The 22,624-nt window shown below is 47.6% G+C and overlaps 1 protein-coding gene across 1 annotated transcript in view; it reads right to left on the bottom strand.

The window, feature by feature from the left end:
* Positions 1 to 3,929: 3,929 nt before the first annotated feature.
* TERT (telomerase reverse transcriptase) overlaps positions 3,930 to 22,624 on the bottom strand; it is a 55,131-nt gene continuing 36,436 nt past the window's right edge. Inside the window, exons 10-16 of the mRNA XM_064270593.1 lie at positions 21,927 to 21,998; positions 20,357 to 20,542; positions 11,186 to 11,312; positions 10,353 to 10,414; positions 7,748 to 7,872; positions 6,593 to 6,730; positions 3,930 to 6,083 (exon numbers count right to left, since the gene is read on the bottom strand). Coding sequence (XP_064126663.1) covers positions 5,980 to 6,083; positions 6,593 to 6,730; positions 7,748 to 7,872; positions 10,353 to 10,414; positions 11,186 to 11,312; positions 20,357 to 20,542; positions 21,927 to 21,998 — 814 coding nt within the window. The 3' untranslated portion in view covers positions 3,930 to 5,979. The remainder of the gene's footprint in view (positions 6,084 to 6,592; positions 6,731 to 7,747; positions 7,873 to 10,352; positions 10,415 to 11,185; positions 11,313 to 20,356; positions 20,543 to 21,926; positions 21,999 to 22,624) is intronic.

Genomic DNA, 22,624 nt, shown 5'->3' with positions numbered 1-22,624 from the left:
AAGATGCATCCTTAGGTTACCGTCTAACCCTGGAGAAAAGCCGTAATGTGCTAGTCTTTGACATCACGCTGGCCCTTGTTGTGTGGAGCTAAAGTGGCAAATTCACATATAAACCCTAAATTTCTGCTCACTCACTGAGAGAAGGCAGACATGGAACTGAGATTCTGCCTGCTGCTGCCAACTTCGGCCCCTAGCTACAAGGGACCTCTGCAGAGTTTGAGCCATGGTTAAGCCTTTCTCTTGAGACATCTCATTAAAGGTAAAAGCCTGAATCCTAAAGATTTGGCTGCTAGCCATTGAACTAACACTGTAATTGTTAATTCTGATTCTCTGGTTCTAAGTGAATGCTGTGAGGTCTTACTCACGTGCCTTGCCATAACTACTTTGCAATAAACTCAACAAGTTTATGAATGACAAACCTGAGTATCTCTATTAATTTTGAATTTCTTAAATCCTACACAACATATCATAGAAGTCCCTGGGTGGTGCGAATAGTTAATAGAACAGTCACCCCACTGTATCTATGGGTTCTGCATACACAGATTCAACCAACTGGATACAAAATATTCAAAAAGAAAAAAAAGTTGCAAAAGCAAAACTTGAATTTGCCACATGACAAGCACATGGCTGAATCCACAGGAATTATGTGCAGCATCCCCTGCTGTAGCCGCCCGCCACCCCACAGATCCTCAGTCTCTCCAGCACTCGGTGTCTGAGCATTGTTCGTTTCGCATCTCATTTGTTCACTACTTGTGTTTCGTGCGCCTTTGTTTCTGTGAAAAAATGGCTCCTAAAAAGCAAAAGATCTATATTTGTACCCATTCCAAAAAAAGGTAATCCAACAAATGTGGAAATTATTGAACAATGTCATTAATATCACACAGAAGTAAAATTTTGCTGAAGATCATTCAAAAGCTCTTGTACCAGTACATTGACAGGGAACTGCCAGAAATTCAAGCTGGATTCAGAAGAGAACGTGGAACAAGGGATATCATTGCTTATGTCAAATGGATTCTGGCTGAAAGCAGAAAATACCAGAAGGATGTTTACTTGTGTTTTATTGACTATGCAAAGGTATTCAACTATGTGGATCCTAACAAATTATTGATAATATTACCAAGAAGAGAAATTCCAGAACATTTAATTATGCTCATGAAGGACCTGTACTTAGACCAAGAGGCAGTCATTCAAACAGAACAAGGGGCTATTACACAGTTTAAGATCAAGAGAGCTGTGTGTCAGGGTTGTATCCTTTCATCATACTTATTCAATCTGTATGCTGAGCAAACATTCAGAGAAGCTGGACTATATGAAGAAGAAAAGGGCATCAGGATTGGAGGAAGACTCACTAACAACCTGTGATATAAAGATGACACAACCTTGCTTGTTGAACGTGAAGAGGGCTTGAAGCACTTACTGATGAAGATCAAAGACCACAGCCTTCCGTATGGATTACACCTCAACATAAAGAAAACAAAGATACAACTGGACCGATAAGCCACATCATGATAAAGGAAGAAAAGATTGAAGTTGACATGAGTTTCATTTTATTTGGATCTACAATCAATGCCCGTGAAGTAGCAGTCAAGAAATCAAGCTCCGCATTGCATTAGGCAAATCTGCTGCAAAAGACCTCTTTAAAGTGTTTAAAAGCAAAGATGTCACTTTAAAGACTGAGGTGTGCCTGAATCAAGCCATGGTGTTTTCAGTCGCCTCATACACACGTGAAAGCTGGGCAATGAAGACGGAATTGATGCCTTTGAATTACACTTTTGGCGAAGAATGTTGAATATACCTTGGACTGCCAAAAGAATGAACAAATCTGTCTTTGAAGAAGTACAGCCAGAATGCTCATTAGAAGCAAGGATGATGAGACTTTGTCTCACATACTGTGGATATGTTATCAGGAGGGATCAGTCCCTGGAGGACATCATGCTTGGTAAAGTAGAGGGTCAGCGAAAAAGAGGAAGACCCTCAATGAGATGAACTGACTCAGTGGCTGCAACAATGGGCTGAAGCATAACAAGCATTGTGACAATGGCACAGGACCAGGCAGTGTTTTGTTCTGTTGTACATAGGGTGACTATGAGTCCGAACCAACTCGACGGCACCTAACAATATAACAAACAAAAAGCAAGTAGGTGGTCAATGCAATCTCTCAAAGGCTAAGAGGGAGCATAAAGTGCTATTTCTCAATGAGAAAATAAAAATCTTAGATCTTTTGAAAAGTGGCATGTCACTTGCTGAAGTGGGCCATAAGGTCAAGAAGGAAAGGAGCATTGGCGCAATAAAGCAGAAAGAAGCTAAAGTCCGTTGAAGTGTTAGTGCTGCCCCTACAACGGCAAAAAACGGTCTCTCTGGTTTGTGATAAAGTGATTGTAAAGACTGAGAAAGCATTAAGTGTTAAGTGTGAGCATTAACGGCCGTTCACACAGCATTTACAGTGTACTAAGTATTACAAGTAATGTAGAGATTATTTAAAGTATATTGGGCATTGTGCATAGATTATATGTGAACACTGTTGTTGTTGTTAGGAGCCACCGAGTCGGTTCAATCCTTGCTTCTAAGGAACATTCTGGTTGTACTTCTTCCAAGACAGATTTGTTCGTTCTTTTGGCAGGTCATGGTATATTCAATATTCTTCGCCAACACCACAATTCAAAGGTATCAACTCTTCTCCGGTCTTCCTTGTTCATTGTCCAGCTTTCACAAGCATATGATGTGATTGAAAATACCATGGCTTGGGTCAGGCGCACCTTAGTTTTCAAGGTGACATCTTTGCTTTTCAACACTTTAAAGAGGTCCTTTGCAGCAGATTTACCTGATGCAATGCGTCTTTTGATTTCTTGACTGCTGCTTCCATGGTTGTTGATTGTGGAGCCAAGTAAAATGAAATCCTTGACAACTTCAATCTTTTCTCCGTTTATCATGTTGCTCATTGGTCCAGTTGTGAGGATTATTGCTTTCTTTATGTTGAGGTGTAATCCACACAGAAGGCTGTGGTCTTTGATCTTCATTAGTAAGTGCTTCAAGTCCTCTTCACTTTCAGCAAGCAAGGTTGTGTCATCTGCATAACGCAAGTTGTTAATGAGTCTTCCTCCAATCCTGATGCCCCGTTCTTCTTCATATAGTCCAGCTTCTCGGATTATTTGCTCAGTGTACAGATTGAATAGGTATGGTGAAAGAACACAACCCTGCTGCACACCTTTCCTGACTTTAAACCAATCAGTATCCCCTTGTTCTGTCTGTATAGCTGCCTCTTGATCTATGTAAAGGTTCCTCATGAGCACTTAATTAAGTGTTCTGGAATTCCCATTCTTTGCAATGTTATCCATAATTTCTTATGATCCACACAGTTGAATGCCTTTGCATAGTCAATAAAACACAGGTAAATTTTTTTTTAAACATCCTTCTGGTATTCTCTGCTCTCAGCTAGGATCCATCTGACATCAGCAATGATATCCCTGGTTCCACATCCTCTTCTAAAACAAACCTGAATTTCTGGCAGTTCCCTGTCGATATACTGCTGCGGCCATTTTTGAATGATCTTCAGCAAAATTTTGCTTGTGTGTGATATTAATGATATTGTTCTATAATTTCTACATTCGGTTGGATCACCTTTCTTGAGAATAGGCATAAATATGGATCTCTTCCAGTCATTTGGCCAGAAAGCTGTCTTCCATTTTTCTTGGCATAGACGAGTGAGCACCTCCAGCGCTGCATCTGTTTGCTGAAACATCTCAGTTGATATTCCATCAGTTCCTGGAGCCTTGTTTTTCACCAATGACTTCAGAGTGGCTTGGACTTCTTCCTTCAGTACCATCGGTCCCTGATCAGTTTGTCGTACTGTGGGGGCGTGTGTGTTGCTGTGATGCTGGAAGCTATGTCACCAGTATTCAGATACCAGCAGGGTCACCCATATAGGACAGGTTTCAGCTGAGCTTCCAGACTAAGACAGACTAGGAAGAAGGACCCGGCAGTCTACTTTTGAAAAGCATTAGCCACTGAAAACCTTACGAATAGCAGCAGAATAAGAACTGAAGAAAAAAATTCAAACCTCGAGCTGCAATAGTGAAGGATTCTATGGGGAAGATATTAAACAACGCAGGAAGCATCAAAAGAAGATGGAAGGAATACACAGAGCCATTATTCCAAACAGAATTGGTCAATGTTCAACCATTTCAAGAGGTGGCATATGATCAGGAGCCGATGCTATGTAAACACTACATCTTTGTATATGAGGGACTTGAGCGTTCAAAGATCCTGCTATCCCCGGGGGCCCTGGAACCAATCCCCTGCGGATACCAAGTGATGATTGTACAATCCTACTAATCAAGATGTTGGTGGTTCCAGTCCACTCAAAGGCACCTCAGAAGAAAGGCCTGGGGATCTATTTCTAAAAATTCAGCCATTGGAAACCCTGTGGAGCACAGTTCTACTCTGACACACGTGCTGTCACCAGGAGTCAGGGGGCAGCTCACGGGCAACTTTTTTTTTTTTTTTTAATATGCATTATAAAACAAATACAAGAAGAGACATTTTAAGAGGATAAGGAAAAATTACCAAAAGTTATTTTCTTCCTGCAGGGCCCTCACCCTGTTTAGACACACCCTTCAGTTCCCACCCAGGCTGCAGAAAGTGGGCTATGCTCACCTGTATACGGAGCCCCCAAAGGTCACATGGATGGTGGGGATCCAGGGCTCATGATGGGTGGGCTGGGGGAACATGGAGGGAAGGGTCCAAACTCGGGACCAGGAAGGACATGGTCGGTTAGACAAGAGGTGGCGTTCAGGGAAAGGGTCAGACATCTGTGGTATTGGACAAGTGCGGGTGTGGGATTCTGGGGAGGGAGGGGGAGGCAGGGGAAGGTGGGGCAGGCTTTGAGCATCCTCCCCCATGGTGGACAATAAGTGGCAAGTCCTCAGGGGTGACAGCAGGGAAGGCGCAGAGCACAGGGACCCTCTGCCACTCATATCAAGGCTGATGCCAGGGAGTTACAGGGGATGAAGGCGCCACGAGGAGTGAGGTCAAGAGGGCCGAGCTTGGGGTGGGAACTGCAGGCGATTTGGGAGCGAGGACCAAGAAGAGCAATTGCTGCCGTGGGCTGAGCAGGCCCACAGGAGAGCGCAGGGAGAACAGTCCAAGAGCAGAAGAGGCTGGTGCAGTGTCCCAGGTGGGCAAGTGGGCAGGCGGGGTGTGGACACTTAGGAGGCCAGTGGGTGGCGTGGAGCAAGGTCACAGGTATGGGTGAGGCCAGGTGGACAGGACTTAAACTGATGACTCGTCCCTCTGCTTGCTGGAAAGCGTAATTTGGGGTGGGTGGGCTCTGGATGCAGCTCTGGGCCCCATAAACTGGTGAGTTCGGATGATGGCTGGGGGTGCTCCCAGGGCAAGTGTGGGCAGCAGGGCACAGCCCAGCCCGTGCCAGAGGCACCCCCAGTGCGTCCCTGCACCAAGCAGGACGTGCCTGCTGCAGCTCCAGCCGAGGTATCATCCCTGAGTCTGAAAGTCAAGGTCCTCCATGACAGCCCCGTGGTGAAGGGGGTGGGTGAGAGGCCCCACCACTGAGGACCAGAGCAGATTTCAGTCTCCAGCTAAAAGGTCGGTTCCCCTACTGCCCCGGGGCATCACTAACAGTAATGTCTAAATGTAACTGTCACTAGTTGATGCAGGATGGACACCCTGGGCCACTAGAAGGTCACGCTGGGTGGACTCTGCTCCTAAGAAGCAGGGACAGACCCCTTACCACTGGCTCCACATCAGGACAAGCCCTGCTCCTGAGACAGTTCAGCCACCAGTACACCCCGAGGTGGCACAGGGAGTGGGCCTGGACAGCAGCCACAAAGAGCCTCCCCCACCAGCCAGCCCAACAGTCCCTTCTTGAGGTCTAAGAAGAAGCAGATGCCATGGTGGCTGCTGGCCGCCCAGCCCAAACCTGCCCTTGAGCTCGTCCCAGGCTGCTGGAGGGGCCTCCTGCCCTCAGTCCAGGATGGTCTTGAATTCCCCACACAGGGAGGGGGCGGCAGCAGCCTCCAGCAGGGCCATTGTTGCCTTCGGGATCTTGCGGCCTAGCTGCATCTTGGCTGCAAGGAAATCACTGAAGTGAGAGGCCCTGATGTGAGGCCAGTGCCCTCCCCGTGGCCCAGGGGATAGCCGCCGCTCTTACTGAGTGCGGACGCACTCCAGGTGCGGACATGCAGGCCTGCCAGTACAGGGGAGAGGCAGGGAGGAGACTGGGGTTTGTTGGGGTTGAGGGGAGATGGGAGTGCAGGCCTCGGGGCTGCAGGAGAGGTAGCGAGGACCAGAGGCCCATGAGATGGGAGCTAGAAGCAGACTGGCCCAGCAGTGCCCTGGCCTTCTGGGGGCAGGTGAGGGAGCCCATGACCCAGGAACACCCACTCGCTGGGGAAGCACCTTCTAAGCATGGGTCCCTGGCGTCCCCCCCAACCCAGCCAGATCAGACCCTGGGAGAGGTGGGGCTAGAATGTGCATTTCTAACCGCCCATGTCCCCACACATCCACTCCCCATCGCCGAGCAGACAAGGCTGCTGCTTCAGCACTGTGACCGGGGCTTCCCTCAACCCATGCTCACTTGTCTTGAGTGTCCCCAGCAGACACTTGTAGGTGACTCGGTGGCGGGACAGTTTGAGCAGGAAGGCATGGTGGCAGAGCCAGCGTGCTGCCTCGGAAGGGAACGGGCCCACGGCACCAGGAGCACCTAGCGACATCCCTGCAGTAACAACGGAAGCTCAGAACCTGCCCACCCGACTCCACCTTGTTCCCTCTGGGACCCTTTGTCTCAGGCCTGCCTGCTGTGCCTTCGGGCCCACCAGGACAGGCTGAGTCCAGAGTGGTTGGGGGGCCGGGCCAGAGGCAAGCAGGTGACCCCTTTTGGGGACGGCACCAACACCAGCACCAGAGAATCCTGCCAACCAGAACGCTTCTCTCCTCCTTCTCCAAATGAAATCTCCAAAACAGAAATAGCAACAAAAAGTCAAATCGCGAACCGAGGACCACAGAGTCGTGGCCTGGGCTGGATTTCAGACAACCAGCAGAATCTGTGTGCAGAGTGGGAGGTGAGGAACTCTGTGAAGGCGTACCAGGAGCTGGAGGACGGGGTCCCTGAGCAGAGAGAGGGGCAAAGGCTTTGCAGAGGGGCGTCTCCCATCACTTTTCTGCTCCTGAGATGGGAAGGGGGTCACTGGGAGTCTGCATGGGCTCAGTCTCCTCCTGACAGCCTGGTCCAGGTTTGCATATGCACCCCCATTGCACACAGGGGGAAGGAGGGCACAGGCACCAAATGCAGGCTGCATGGCTGAGGTGCCCAGGCACTTCCAGCTCACTGTGTGATGGACGAGTGAAAGCAGAAGGGCCAGTGCCAATTCCCTACGTCCTCCTGCCCATCCCAATCACAAGAACCTCCTGCTCTGTCAGCGCAAGGTTGGGAGACTCGTCCACCAGTGGGCGTCAGTAGCAGAAGCAGTTCCAGGTACGTGAGCACCTCTACATTTCCGAACCCCGCTCTCCCAAATGTCCCGGCTTTCCTAACGCCAAGAAGGTGGATGCTGCTCACACCAACAGTGGCGTCCACGGGCCCACAGGCATTCCGCTGAGGAATGTGCTGGCAAACAGTGTGAGATGGCCTTGTGCAGGGGCAATTCCCATCTCACCAGTTCCGTGGGCGATCCTCGGAACCCACACGGTGCCTGGGGCTCAGTCCCCCGCAGCCACTGGACCCCGCGCGTACCTGCATTCTTGGCTTTTAGAATGGAGTAGCAGCGTAAGGCTGTGTCGGAGATGACTCTGAGGAAAAACGAGGGATTCTTTCCAACTTGCTGATTGAATGGAAGCTGGAGCACGCACGCATGGAACCTAAGGGAGGGACAAGCGGCATCAGGAGAGTCTCCAGGCTAAAATGTGATTGTGTACGTGTGTGTGCGTATACACCTGTGCATGGATGCATGTGCGTTCTTATATGTATGTGTGCCTGTGTGTGCGCATGTGTGCATACGTGTGCAGGTGTATGTACATGTCTATGTGTTTATGTGCATGCTTATACACGCATGTGTGTTAATATGCATGTTCTTATATGTGTACGGTGCACACGTGTACATGTATGCACACAAGCATGTACGCACACGTACACATGTGCACACACGTGCGTATACATGCATGTTCACGCATGTACATGTGTGCATAAGGTGTAACTGTGTACCTGTATGCATGCATATGCCTCTGTGCACATACGTGTTTGCTTTGTGCAGATGTGTGTACTGCATTACATGACAAGTCCTTTGCCAGGTGCCTGAGGTACCCAATCTCATCACCTGCATAAGCCCTTTCTAGAATAATGTAAGGTGTGTCTGTTATGGATTGGACTGTCTCTCTGAAAAATATGCATTGAAATCCTGAGCCCTGTACCTGTAAATATGACCCTGTTTGGAAGTAGCTGTTTTCTTTTGTTACGTTAATGAGGGCATGCCTGGGTAGGGTGGGTTCTAAACCTAATCACTTCCGAGTGATATAAGAAAAGAATAAACACAGAGACAAGGGAAAAGGAAGATGATGACAGAGACAGATGCATCTACAAGGGTTGCCAGAAGCTACTAGAAGCTGAAACAGACAAAGAAGGACCTTCCACTAGAGTCTCGCCCTGATCTGGACTTCTAGCCTCCTGAACAGTTGTTACAGCAGCACTCGGAGACTAAGACAGTGTACCGAGCAGACACGCAATCTGACATCACCTCACAATGACCCTCTGAGGTAGGGAGTATGTTCCCTGAAAGTCAAGTTCAGAAATGTTTTCTAAGAAAAGGTAACTTGCCCAAGTCACAGGGCCAGGATGTCACGTCCGGCTCCTGTCCCTCTCCCCTGCCCTCCTCTGGAGGACCACAGTCAGCACTGGGACGTCACATCTGGCTCCCGTCCCCTCTCTCCTGCCCTCCACTGTGATGTCATGGCCAGTTCCCCTCCCCTCTCTCCCCACATGCTCCCCTTACACATCTGAGAGAAGGCCGCCCTGTGCCCCCTCTGCACCCATTGTCATCTGCACACCACTCAACCCACAGAGCACAGTGCTACATGATGATCCTCACATGAGACAAATGGGGCAGCCTCCCCAAACTCAGGGCCACCACAGCATCCACCGAAGGGCAGGTGTCCTGGGCCAGGATCCCACAGAGCGAGGGGCCCAATGGTGGGGGAACAGGGTGACACTGAGCTGAGCAAGGGAGGAGGAAGAGCAGGGCCCCATTAGCAGAGCACAGGTGACGTGTGGCCACCAGGGGCCTGGGGGCTGGCCTCCACCCACACCAAGAGTCTGTCACCTGATCTCAGCACTCCCCAAAGAAGCCCAAGCATGCCACCGACCCCAAGAAAGATCTTGTGTGGCTACGTTCCCACTAACGTTCCAAATATATTTCCAGAAAGGTGTCAAGACAGCGTACATGCAACAACACAGGTGCACGGTCAGGAAAATGTAAACAGATGTAAAACTACAACCACAAAAGACCAAAGAGAGAAGAAACAGCTCGAGGGCTGCAGGAGTGTCTAGAACTCTGCAAATGGGGCTCCCGCACCTCTTGGTTCCCTGACAAAAAGGGGGATCAATGAGGCCCGTGGCCATCGCTGCCGAGACACAGAGGCAGAATCACTCTTTGGGGTTAAAAAAGAGCTTTCCTGGAGTGACATTTTCACAGATGCGTCTTTCACGGGCCCTTATTTAATTGCTGTAACAGACAATAACCCTGTTTCACAACAGACTTGGAACACCCTCCCGTGCCTGACCCCCAGGCAGCCCGGCACTCCACGTTCACACAGCCTTTCCATGGTGCAGAGGCTTCCTGCCTCCAAAGTGGCCCAGGCTGTGTTTGGGGAGCCAGCTCTCTGCTGCTCCTTTCTGGAGTGCAGAGGGGTGGGGGGGGGCAGCAAACACTTCATGCTCTGTGCTCCCTCAGCCCCCAGTCTCACCAGAGGACTTCTCCTCACACCCTCCTTGAGGGCCTGCCTTCCCTCCGCCTCCCCTACCCTCCTCTGAGGATTCTGCGTAACAGGTCTGTCATACCCTCCCCCGATGGTCAGTGCCCGGAACACAGGGACACCCCAGGGCCACACCACCATCACACAGACAACAGGAAACAGGTACTTCTCAGGGAGTGGAGTGCACCCAGAATGAAGAAGAGATGGCATCCACTGCCAAAGAAAATAAATGGACACTGCTTGCTTGTAAGCCTGAGAAGCCCTAGCACAGGCCACAGGGACAAAAGAACAGCAGAGAACTGACTCTCGGGCCCTGTCCCAACGCCCGTGGCCCTGTGCCTCCCTCTGGTGTTGGCGTGGCTCCAGTGACCAACCTGTAGGCCTGCAGGAGAAAGATCTTGTAAACGTTGATGTAAACTGTCTGAAGACTGTTTACCTGGAGTTAAAGAGAAAGGGAAAGCAGGGTAAAAATGCCTCTGGAACGTCTTCTCTGCTTCATCAACCAGTCAGCGGAACCAAACAGAGGAACTTTTGATGGGAAACCATCCTCTTTCTCCAGCGAGGCCTAGCCCGGCCCGTGTGGGGCGGCCTGCTCGCCCGCCTGCGGGACAGTGTCAGACCCGCTGCAGGGGGGCCAGGAGGAAGCCCGCACACGCACGCCCACCCCCACAGCCAGTCCCTCACCTTTGTGCATCTAGTCCCTGAACCTGGAGCCCACCAAGCGCCTCTGACCCTCCACACACTTTAGGAAGAGGCCCGGGCACCAGGACAGGGGAGTCAGCAACCAAGTTAAAGTGGACGGCCACACGTGCACACGTACACACACTCACATATGTGCGTATGCACACTCACATACACATGCGTGCACGTACATCCATGCCCATATGTGTGCACTTGAGTATGTACAGACACACATGCACACTCATGCATACACGTGTACTCACACGTTCACACATGTACACTCGCATGCAGGGACAGGCACACACGTGTGCACACTCAAGCACTCATGCACAAAGTCACACATTCATACACACGCACACACATGTACGCACTTGTAATCTCACCCACACACATGTACATGCACACACACACACGACAACAGGGGCATAGACGGATAAGCCATGCAAATCCCATAACACAGAATTTTAGGCCAGCTGGATCGCTTAGCCCTGGAATCTGTTCCACCACATACTGCTAACATGCTCACCTGCAAATCCAAAAACAGACCATGACACTTCAGACGCAAGACTGCAAAGAGCTTGCGACGCATGTTTCTTCCAGCCTTGAAGCCGTGATTGAAGACAAGACTCGCTTTGATTGAGGTCCGTGCATAACTGCAGACACAAGGGAGGGGGTAGAAGCCCGTCAAACATGTGTCCACGTCACGTCACTACACGTGTGCTCACCTCACAGCACCAAAGGAGAGTCCACCTCCCAGCACCAAACGAGAGTCTACCTCACATTCCAAACACGTGTCCACCCCACATCATTAAACATGTCTACCTCACAGCACCAAACTAGAGGTCACCCCCCAGTGCCAAATGTGAGTCCACCTCACAGCACCAAACATGTCCACCTCACATTTCAAACACATGTCTACCTCACATCATTAAATGTGTGTCCATCTCACAGCACCAATTGAGAGTCCACCTCACAGAGCCAAATGTGAGTCTACTTCACAGAAGAAAAATGTGTGTCCACCTCAGCACCAACTATGTGTCCACCTCCCAGTGCCAAATGTGTGTCCACCTCACATCCCACACACGTCCACCTCCCATCATGGAGCACATGTGTCTACCTGACAGTATGTAATGTGTGTGTCCACCCCACAGCCAGCTCCCCACCTTTGTGTGAAAGCCTGGCTCAGGAGAGCCCTCCCTGTTCCCCATTCTTTCTGCCTCCCTCCCAGCCATGTCCTGGTCACAGCAGGTACGACACGCTGCACACGTCTGGCTCATAGTAAGCACTCATGGTCACAACTCGGAGCCCTAGGCAAACCCTTGTGCATGCTCACACACTGATGCATGCAATTGCACTCAAACACATATACACATATGTGCACATGGACTGGGTTGACCCGCTCGGTTGTGTCTAAGCCCTGGCTGGTTGCACAGGTCCATTAATTAGTGACAAACAAGTCAGAGCCCCAGTACAACCAGCACATGACTGAGCCAACAACATGAATCATGTAAAACCCACAGAGCCACTTGCTCCTGGGCTCCCTCGAGCTGACACATGTTTGACTCGCCACTCAGAGACATTTCTAAGAACAAAGCAGTTCTGTTTTAGCTAGTTCTGTTATAGTTAGTGCTGCTATAACAGAAATACCACAGTGGATGGCTTTAACAGAGAGTTTATTTTCTCACACTCCTGTAAGCTAGAAGTCCGAATTCAAGGTGTCAGCTCCAGGGGAAGGGTTTCTCTCTCTGTCAGCCTTCTTATCAATCTTCCCCGGACTAGGAGCTTCTCCACACAGGGACCCTGGATCCAAAGGACACACCCTGCTCCCGGCACTGATTTCTTGGTGGTATGAGGTCCCACTCTCTGCTTGCTTCCCTTTCCTTTTATCTCTTGTAAGATAAGAGGTGGTGCAGGCCACACCCCAGGGAAACTCCCTTTACATTGGATCAGGGATGTGACCTGGGTAGGGTGTTACAATCCCACCCTAATCCTCTTTAACAGAAAACTGCAATCACAAAATGCAGGACAACCACATAATTCTGGGAATCTTGGCCTAACCAAGTTGACACATATTTTGGGGGGACACAATTCAACTCATGACACCACCCCTCCTTGTGGGGAGAATGACCAGCGTAGCCTGAGAGCAACTGTGGCCAGCGCACACCCAGGTATCACTTCCACACGTCAGAAGCCGCCCCCACCCTGCCACCCTCTCTGCCCTGCTGTAGGCATCAGGTGACGTCCCCAAGAGGACGGCCCACAGCGTGGGCTTGGATGAGGAGGGCTGGCGCAGAGCCACAGCTGGCCCTGGGCATGCAATGCAAGCAAGGGATGACCCTCTGCGGCAGCAACCACAGAGACGGGCTCATCTATATCTCTGCATGTCTGCCACCAGCCCCTGACATGTCAAAAGGCTGCAGCACATGGTGAAGAACGAGCTTCTTGGATCAGGTAGACACTTGAGACTATGTTGGCATCTCCTATCTGGAGGGGAGATGAGAGGGCAGAGGGGGTTGGAAGCTGGTGGAATGGACATGAAAAGAGAGAGTGGAGGGAAGGAGCAGGCTGTCTCATTGAGGGGAAAGCAATTAGGAGTATATAGCAAAGTGTATATAAATTTTTGTATGAGAGACTGACTTGATTTGTAAACTTTCACTTAAAGCACAATAAAAATAAAAAAAAAACAACAACAAGAAAAAGATGGCAGCACAGCCCAGCTGGCGTGACCACACACACATTAGTACTAGGAGAAATGTGGAAGACCCGAAAGCATACAAGGAAAATGTCCTCTGGCTGCCATCAACACGAAGTCCCTGGTGCTGCCAACGGTTAACGTGCTTGGCTGTATCTGAAAGGTTGGAGGTTCTTGTCCACCCAGAGGTACCTCAGAAGAAACGCCTCAGAATCTACTGCCAAAAAATCAGCCACTGAAAAGCCTGTGGTGCACCGTTCTACTCTGACACACCCTGGGGTCGCCATGAGTCAGAGTCCACTCATCAGCAAGTGGGTGCTGGGTCACCACCATCAATATCTGCCTAGTCGCTGTCCTCAGATACACATATACAAAGACGGACATGTGTAAGCTATGTAATTCATGCCAGTGGGAGGCATGGCTCCTATCCTGCTTTTAAACATTATTACATTGAAAGAATGTTTCATGTCATTAAATACTCTCTGAGCACATGATGTGAATGGCAGATTAAGGTTTCACCTTGAGGCACACGATAATCTACTTAAGTATTTATACAGGTTATTCCATTATCTGCTGTTAACGAAACATGCTACTCTGAACATTTAAAATGTTTAAGTAAAATCTTTGAAAATATCCCTGGTTACTGTTTTAGGATAGATTTCTAGAAGTGGAATTAGCTGGGAAATATATTAACTTTTTTTTTAATGTGTAATTATTTTTGTTGTGCTTTAGGTGAAAGTTTACAAATCAAGTCAGTCAGTCTCTCATACAAAAAGCCATACACACCCCGCCAGGCACTCCCAGCTGCTCTCCCACTAACGAGACAGCACTTTCCTCCTCTCCACCCTGTGTTCCCCGTGTCCATCCAACCAGCTCCTGTCCCCCGCTTCCTTTTCATCTCGCCACCAGCCAGGAGTTGCCCATATATTTTCACGTATCTACCTGAGCTATGAAATTCACTCCTCACCAGCATCATTGCCTATCTTACAGTCCAGGCCAATCCCTGTCTGTAGAGTTGGTTTCAAGAATGGTTCCAATCTTGGGCTATCAAAGAGTCCGGGGACCATGACCATCAGGGTCTCTCCAGTATCAGTCAGCCTGGTCTTTTTTACGAGAATTTAAGATCTGCATCCCACTGCTCCCCTGCTTCATCAGGGGTTCTCTGTTGTGTTCCCTGTCAGGCAGTCATAGGTGGTAGTCAGGCACCATCTGGTTCTTCCGTTCTCAGGCCGATGGAGTCTCTGGTTTATGTGGCCCTTTCTGTCTCCTGGGCTCATATTTACCTTGTGTCTTTGGTGTCCTTCATTCTCCTTTGCTCCAGGTGGGTTGAGGTCAATTTATGCATCTTAGACGGCCACTTGCTAGCGTTTAAGACCCCAGACACCTCTCACCCAAGTGGAATGCAGAACATTTTCTTAATACGTTTTGTTATGCCAATTGACCTAGATGTCCCCTAAAACCACGGTCCCCAGACCCCCATCCCTGCTACTCTGCCCTTCAGAGCATTTGGTTGTATTCAGGAAACTTCTTGGCTTTTGGTTTAGTCCAGTTGTATTGACTATCCCTATGTTATATGTTGCCCTTCCCTTCACCTAAAAAAATTTTTGTCTACTATCTAGTTAGTGAATATCCCTCTCCCTCCCTCCTTGCCCTTGTAACCATCAAAGAATATTTTCTTCTGTATTTAAACTTTATCTAGAGTTCTTATAATAGTAGTCTCATACAATATTTGTCCTTTTGCAATTGACTAATTTCACTCAGCATAATGCCTTGAGATTCCTCCATGTTATGAAACATTTCACAGATACATCGTTCTTCTTAATCGTTGTGTAGTATTTCATTGTGTGAATATACCATAATTTATTTATCCATTCATCTGTTGATAGGCACCTTGGTTGAATCCATTTTTTTGCTATTGTAAACAGTGCTGCAATAAACATGGGTGTGCATATTATTTGTTTGTGTGAAGGCTCTTATTTCTTTAGGGTATATTCCAAGGGATTAGGACTGCTAGATCGTATGGTAGTTCTATTTCCAGCTTTTTAAAGAAGTGCCAAATTGATTTCCAAAGTGGTTGTACCATTCTACATTCCCACCAGCGTGCATAAGTGTTCCAGTCTCTCCACAACCTCTCCAACATTTATTATTTTGTGTTTTTTGGATTAACGCCAGTCTTGTCGGGGCAAGATGGAATCTCATTGTAGTTTTGATTTGCACTTCTCTAATAGCAAATTCCCCCAGGTATCTGTCAGTTTGTCAGACTGTGGAGGCTTGCGTGTTGCTGTGAAGCTGGAAGCTATGCCACTGGTATTCAGATACCAGCAGGGTCGCCCATGGAGGACAGGTTTCAGCTGAGCTTCCAGACTAAGAAAGACTAGGAAGAAGGACCCAGCAGTCTACTTTTGAAAATAATTAACCAGTGAAAACCTTATGAATAGCAGCAGAACATTGTCTGGTATAGTGCCAGAAGATGAGCCCCCCCAGGTTGGAAGACACTCAAAAGACCACTGGGGAAGAGCTGCCTCCTCAAAGTACAGTTGACCTTAATTACGTGGATGGAGTAAAGCTTTCGGGACCTTCATTTGCTGATGCGGCATGACTCAAAATCAGAAGAAACAGCTACAAACATCCATTAATAATTGGAACCTGGAATGTATGAAGTATGAATCTAGGAAAATTGGAAATCATCAAAAATGAAATGGAATACATAAACATCAATATCTTAGGCATTAGTGAGCTGAAATGGACTGGTCTTTGGCCATTTTGAATCGAACAATCATATAGTCTACTATGCCAGGAATGACAGCTTGAAGAAGAATGGTGTTGAATTCATCGTCAAAAAGAACATTTCAAGATCTATCCTGAAGTACAACGCTGTCAGTGATAGGATAATATCCATATGCCTGCAAGGAAGGCCAGTTAATATGACTATTACTCAAATTTACCCACCAACCACTAGGGCCAAATACGAAGAAATAGAAGATTTTTATCAGCTGCTGCAGTCTGAAATTGATCAAACATGCAATCAGGATGCTTTGATAATTACTGGTGATTGGAATGCGAAAGTTGGAAACAAAGAAAAAGGGTCAGTAGTTGGGAAATATGGCCTTGGTATTAGAGACAATGCCAGAGATTGAATGATAGAATTTTGCAAGACCAACATCTTCTTCATTGCAAATACCTTCTTTCACCAACATAAACGGCGACTATACACATGGACCTCACCAGATGGAACACACAGAAATCAAATCGACTACATCTGTGGAAAGAGACGATGGAAAAGCTCCATATCATCAGTCAGAACAAGGCCAGGGGCCGACTGCGGAACAGACCATCAATTGCTCATAGGCAAGTTTAAGGCGAAACTGAAGAAAATCAGAGCAAGTCCACCAGAGCCAAAATACAACCTCGAGTACACCCCAACTGAATTTAGAGACCATCTAAGGAACAGATTTGACGCATTGAACACTAGTGACTGAAGATCAGACGAGTTGTGGAATGATATCAAGAACATCATACATGAAAAAAGCAAGAAGTCACTGAAAAGACAGGAAAGAAAAGACCAAGATGGATGTCAGAGGAGACTCTGAAACTTGCTCTCAAATGTTGAGCAGATAAAGCAAAAGGAAAAAATGATGAAGTAAAACAACTGAACAGAAGGTTTCAAAGGGCAGCTTAAGAAGACAAAGTAAAGTACTATAATGACATCTGCAAAGAGCTGGAGATAGAAAACCAAAAAAGAAGAACACACTCAGCGTTTCTCAAGCTGAAAGAACTAAAGAAAAAATTCAAGCCTCAAGTTGCAATAGTGAAGGATTCTAAGGGGAAAATACTAAACGACGCAGGAGGCATCAAAAGAAGATGGAAGGAATACACAGAGTCATTATACCAAACAGAATTAGTCGATGTTCAACCATTTCAAGAGGTAGCATATGATCAGGAACCGATGGTACTGAAGGAAGAAGTCCAAGCTGCTCTGAAGGCATTGGCGAAAAACAAGGCTCCAGGAATGGATGGAATATCAACTGAGATGTTTCAACAAATGGATGCAGCACTGGAGGTGCTCACTCATCTATGCCAAGAAATATGGAAGACATCTTCCTGGCCACCCGACTGGAAGAGATCCATATTTATGCCTATTCCCAAGAAAGGTGATCCAACTGAATGTGGAAATTATAGAACAATATCATTAATATCACACACAAGCAAAATTTCGCTGAAGATCTTTCAAAAACGGCTGCACCAGTATATCAACAGGGAACTGCCAGAAATTCAGGGCAATTTCAGAAGAGGACGTAGAACCAGGGACATTGCTGATGTCAGATAGATCCTGGCTGAAAGTAGAGACTACCAGAAGGGTGTTTACCTGTGTTTTATTGACTATGCAAAGGCATTCAACTGTGTGGATCATAACAAACTATGGATAACATTGTAAAGAATGGGAATTCCAGAACACTTAATTGTGCTCATGAGGAACCTTTACATAGATCAAGAGGCAGTTGTTCAAACAGAACAAAAGGACACTGAGTGGTTTAAAGTCAGGAAAGGTGTGCGTCAGGGCTATATCTTTTTACCATACCTATTCAATCTGTACGCTGAACAAATAATCCTAGAAGCTAGACTATATGAAGAAGAACGGGGCATCAGGATTGGAGGAAGACTCATTAACAACCTGCGTTAGGCAGACGACACAACCTCGCTTGCTGAAAGTGAAAAGGACTTGAAGCACTTACTGATGAAGATCAAAGATCACAGCCTTCAGTATGGATTACACCTCAACATAAAGAAAACAAAAATCCTCACAACTGCACCAATGAGCAACATCATGATAAATGGAGAAAAGATTGAAGTTGTCAAGGATTTCATTTTACTTGGATCCACAATCAACAGCCATGGAAGCAGCAGTCAAGAAATCAAAAGATGCATTGCATTGGGCAAATCTTCTGCAAAGGACCTCTTTCAAGTGTTGAAAAGCAAAGATGTCACCTTGGAGACTAAGGTGTGCCTGACCCAAGCCATAGTAGTTCCAGTCACATCATATGTGTGTGATAGCTGGACAATGAATAAGGAAGACTGAAGAAGAATTTACACCTTTGAATTATGGTGTTGGCAAGGAATATTGAATATACCATGGACTGCCAAAAGAATGAACAAATCTGTGTTGGGAGAAGTACAACCAGAATGCTCCTTAGAAGCAAGGATAGCGAGACTGCATCTTATGTATTTTGGACGTGTCAGGATCAGTCCCTGGAGAAGGACATCATGCTTGGCAAAGTACAGGGTCAGTGGCAAAGAGGAAGACCCTCAGTGAGGTGGATTGACACAGTGGCTGCAACTAAATGAGCTCAGGCCTAACGAAGAGTGTAAGGATGGTTGCAGGACAGGGCAGTGCTTCATTCCGTTGTGCACAGGGTGGCTATGAGTCGGAACTGACTCAACAGCACCTAACCACAATAGCTAATGATCGTGAGCATTTCCTCATGTGTCTGTTAGCAACCTGAATGTCTTCTCTGGTGAAAATATGAACACTTTAAGGACTTTATTGTAGTGGTTAAGAGCTATGGCTGCTAACCAAAAGGTCAGCAGTTCAAATCCACTAGGCATGCCTTGGAAACCCTATTAGGCAGTTCTACTGTGTCCTATAGGGTCGGTATGAGTGCGATGGACTGGATGGCAGTGAGTTTATTGCCCTGGAATAATCTTTAAACCTTAAACCAAAAACATGCCCTGAAGTCTTCTTAAAACCAAACAATAGTTTAGCTTAACTAGTCAGGAATGTCTGCCTTGAGCGTTGTGCTCTTTTGAAGAACTATCGACATGGGATCAAACTGACAAGAGCAATTTGAAAGCTTAGATAGGTGCCTTAGGGAGCGCTGAGTTTACGTCAGAAAAGGAGGGTGAGAATGGTTGCCCAACTGAAGAATGTAATCAATGTCACTGACTTGGACAAGTAATCAATGTCACTGAATTGGACAAGTAGACACTGTTGACCTGGTAAATCTCTGCTGTGTATATGCTCAACAACGAAACACAAAATAAATTATTTAAAAAATAATAATAACAATGAAGGCATGCTACCTTGAACATTTAAAAATGTTACTGGTAAAGTCTTTGATAATATTTCTGGTTGTTTCTTTAGGATAGATTTTTAGAAGTGGAATTACTGTGGAAAAAATGTATGAACATTTTAAGGTCTTTAAAGTGAATAAGCTGCTTTCCAGAAAAGTTGTGCCAGTCCGCCCTCCCCTCAGAAATGCATCGAAGTGGCCTCTCCCTCACCCCAGTTCGATGAACAACCAACCAAAAATCAAACCCGTTGCCATTGAGTCGATTTCAACTCATAGCAACCCTACCGGACAGGGTAGAACCACCCGATAGGGTTTCCAAGGAGCAGCTGGTGGATTCGAACTGCTGGCCTTTTGGTTAGCTGCCTGAGCTCTTAACCACTGCGCCACCTCAATTACATGAGCCTGGAAAAGGAACTGCAATTTTAGAGGGAAAATGATACCTCATTGTTTTAAATTGTGTTTCTTTAATAACTAAACCGGTAAAATGTTTTCAAATGTTTATTTGGCAACTATATTTCTTTCTTCTACCAACTATCTGCCCCTGACCATTCTCAAATTTTTCTGGACCAGTGTTTGTTGTAAATCTCTTTCCAGTTTGCTATGAGCCATCCAGGGATGGCCACAGAGCGAGTGCTGAAGGGCGTGCCCTCGCGATAAAGAGACTCCGTCAAACAGCTACACGAAGTCTCTACGTGAAGGTTCACACAGCATCTGAGTAACATGCTGTCCTCCGGGTCTACCCCCTAATTTCCTCCTCCAAAGCGAAAGACCTGAGGACCACCCACCTTGAAAGTTACTTCATTCCCAAGAGAAAGGCAAATTACCGCCCACCCTGAGAAGATGAGTTTATACCTAGGCAGGAGGGTGGACCCCCTACTGGGAGCAGCAATGACACTGGACCCAGCCACAACTTCCCCACCTGGCCAGGTGTGCTTACCTGGAGTAGTCACAGAACACCTCCAGGGTCCGGGTGTCGAGCAGCAGGCCGCACCAGGGGAACAAGCAGTGGGCTGGCAGCTGGAGGATGGTGGCCTGCCCTGGGCCATCGTCCACGGGGAAATTCACCACCGTCTTCCGCAAGTTGATCATGCAGCCGTACTCAGGGACGCCTCTCACCAGGGTGCTAGGTCAGAGGGCAGGGTTAGCCAGCGGGGTGAAAGAACTGTCATCAACGGGGAATGCTGAAGCACTCATCAAATGTTACATAAAACTCAGAGAGGCAGCCTGGGGCGGGGGTGTGGACTGTCAGGACTAGGCACGGGCCGCTCTGGGCTCCATCATGGGGGCTTGTCCTCGAGAGGCCTGATTGTATGCCAACGGCAGGCATCTGCTTAACTTACAAAGAGGTTCCATGGGATGCCAGCTACTGGCATGGTGTTATGGAATTGTGTCCCTCAAAACACCTGTTGAAATCCTAACCCCTGTACCTGCATACAGGAGCCCTGGTGATGCAGTGGTTAGAGCACCTGGCTGCTAACCAAAAGATCAGTGGTTCGAACCCACCAGCTGCTCCACGGGAGAAAGATGTGGCAGTTTGCTTCTGTAAAGATTTACAGCCTTGAAAACCCTATGGGGCAGTTCTCTGTCCCTTAGGGTCGCCGTAAGTCCGAATTGACTCTACAGCAGTAGAGTACCTGTAAATATGGTACCTGCAAATATGCTCTTGTTTGGAAATAGGGGTTTTCTTTTGTGTTGATGAGGTCATTCCAGAGCAGAGTGGGCCCTAAATCTAATCACTTCTGAGTGGTGTCTAATAAAAAGAGCAGAATAGAGACAGAGATACACACAGAGGAAGACAAACCCTCCCACAAGCAAAGAGATGCCAGAAACTAGGAGAGAGGCCCACAGAAAAAGTGATACAGCTGACAAGACCTTGACTTGGACTTCTAGCCTCTAGAACCATGATAAAATAAATGCCGGCCTTTGAAACACCCACTTGTGATATTTCTGTTACAGCCAGCACCAGGAAGCCAAGATGCACGAGGGCTCGCTGCTTACATGGCACTGTCTTCCCTGGCCTTCCCCTGCACGGGAAAGGCGGTGCTGGCCTGCAGCCATGATGGCGCACGCGCCACCCTCCATCTGGTCTGCACAACTACACGACCTCTGCCCTCCATGGGGCCTTGGAAGCCGCATCCCTGATGCTGCCAGGTGCTACTTACGAGGGATGCTGAGATGTAATGGAAAGAACAGAAGCTGAGACTCGGAGAACTGGTTATTAAAAAAAAAAAAAAAAAGTTGCCGTCGAGTCAATTCCAACTCATGGTGACCCTGTGTGTGTCAGAGTAGAACTGTAGTCCGTAGAATTTTCAATGGCTGATTTTTGGGAAATAGTTCGCGATGCCTTTCTTCTGAGGCACCTCGGGGTGGGCTCAAACCTCAACCTTTTGGTTAGCAGCTAAGGGCATTAACCATTTGCTCCCCCCAGGGACTCTAGCTGCTTATGAACTATATGAGCAGTGCTAATTACACAGACCCCATGAACGCAGTTGTAGAAACGCGGGTACCTGAGAAAGGCTTTAGCTTGTGTTAGGTGAGGTGTCACCAACAAAAAGTCATCAACCAAACGCAAGAGCAACCTAAGAGAAGAAGAAAAAAGTTGAACAAAATTTGACTTTTAGTTTTTACAGAATATCTGTCTACAGGGGATTACACACAGAAAAAAATTAAATAAGTGAATTCACATGGACAAGACTAAAGTAACGTTCTACAAAGGGATTCAGTAGAATTTAAATTTCTAATAGAAAATGCCCTATGCTTAATTCACCCCAGAATTTGGAAACAGGCACAGGAGTGTAGTCATGGGTCTTTGGGGTCCACCTGGACAGGTGACAAGCAAAGGCACCTCCACATCAGACACGATGCAGTGACACTGCGTTCTCAATTCCAGAGTGGCCTCAAGTCCCAGCCCAGGATCCCGGGGCCATGGACCCCACCAAGCAACCAGCACTGAGCAGCGTGCTGTGAGCACAAGGGGTACCCCGCCTGCACGCTGCTGGGTTCAGTCTTTGTTCTTTTACATATTTATTTCAGCCTGGATTTTAAACCTTAATTAAGAACAACCTCAATCCAGTGGACATGTGCTGTAAGTAGAACTAGGCATAAAAACGGTGCACAGGTGCACCAACACTCACTGCAGCAGTATTCTCAATAGCCAAAAGGTGGAAGCAGCCCAAGTGTCCATCAGAGGATGAATAAACAAGAT

Source organism: Loxodonta africana, chromosome 2, assembly GCF_030014295.1.
Source record: "Loxodonta africana isolate mLoxAfr1 chromosome 2, mLoxAfr1.hap2, whole genome shotgun sequence".
NCBI lineage: Eukaryota > Metazoa > Chordata > Mammalia > Proboscidea > Elephantidae > Loxodonta > Loxodonta africana.
This window is presented reverse-complemented; position numbering and strand designations above follow the sequence as displayed.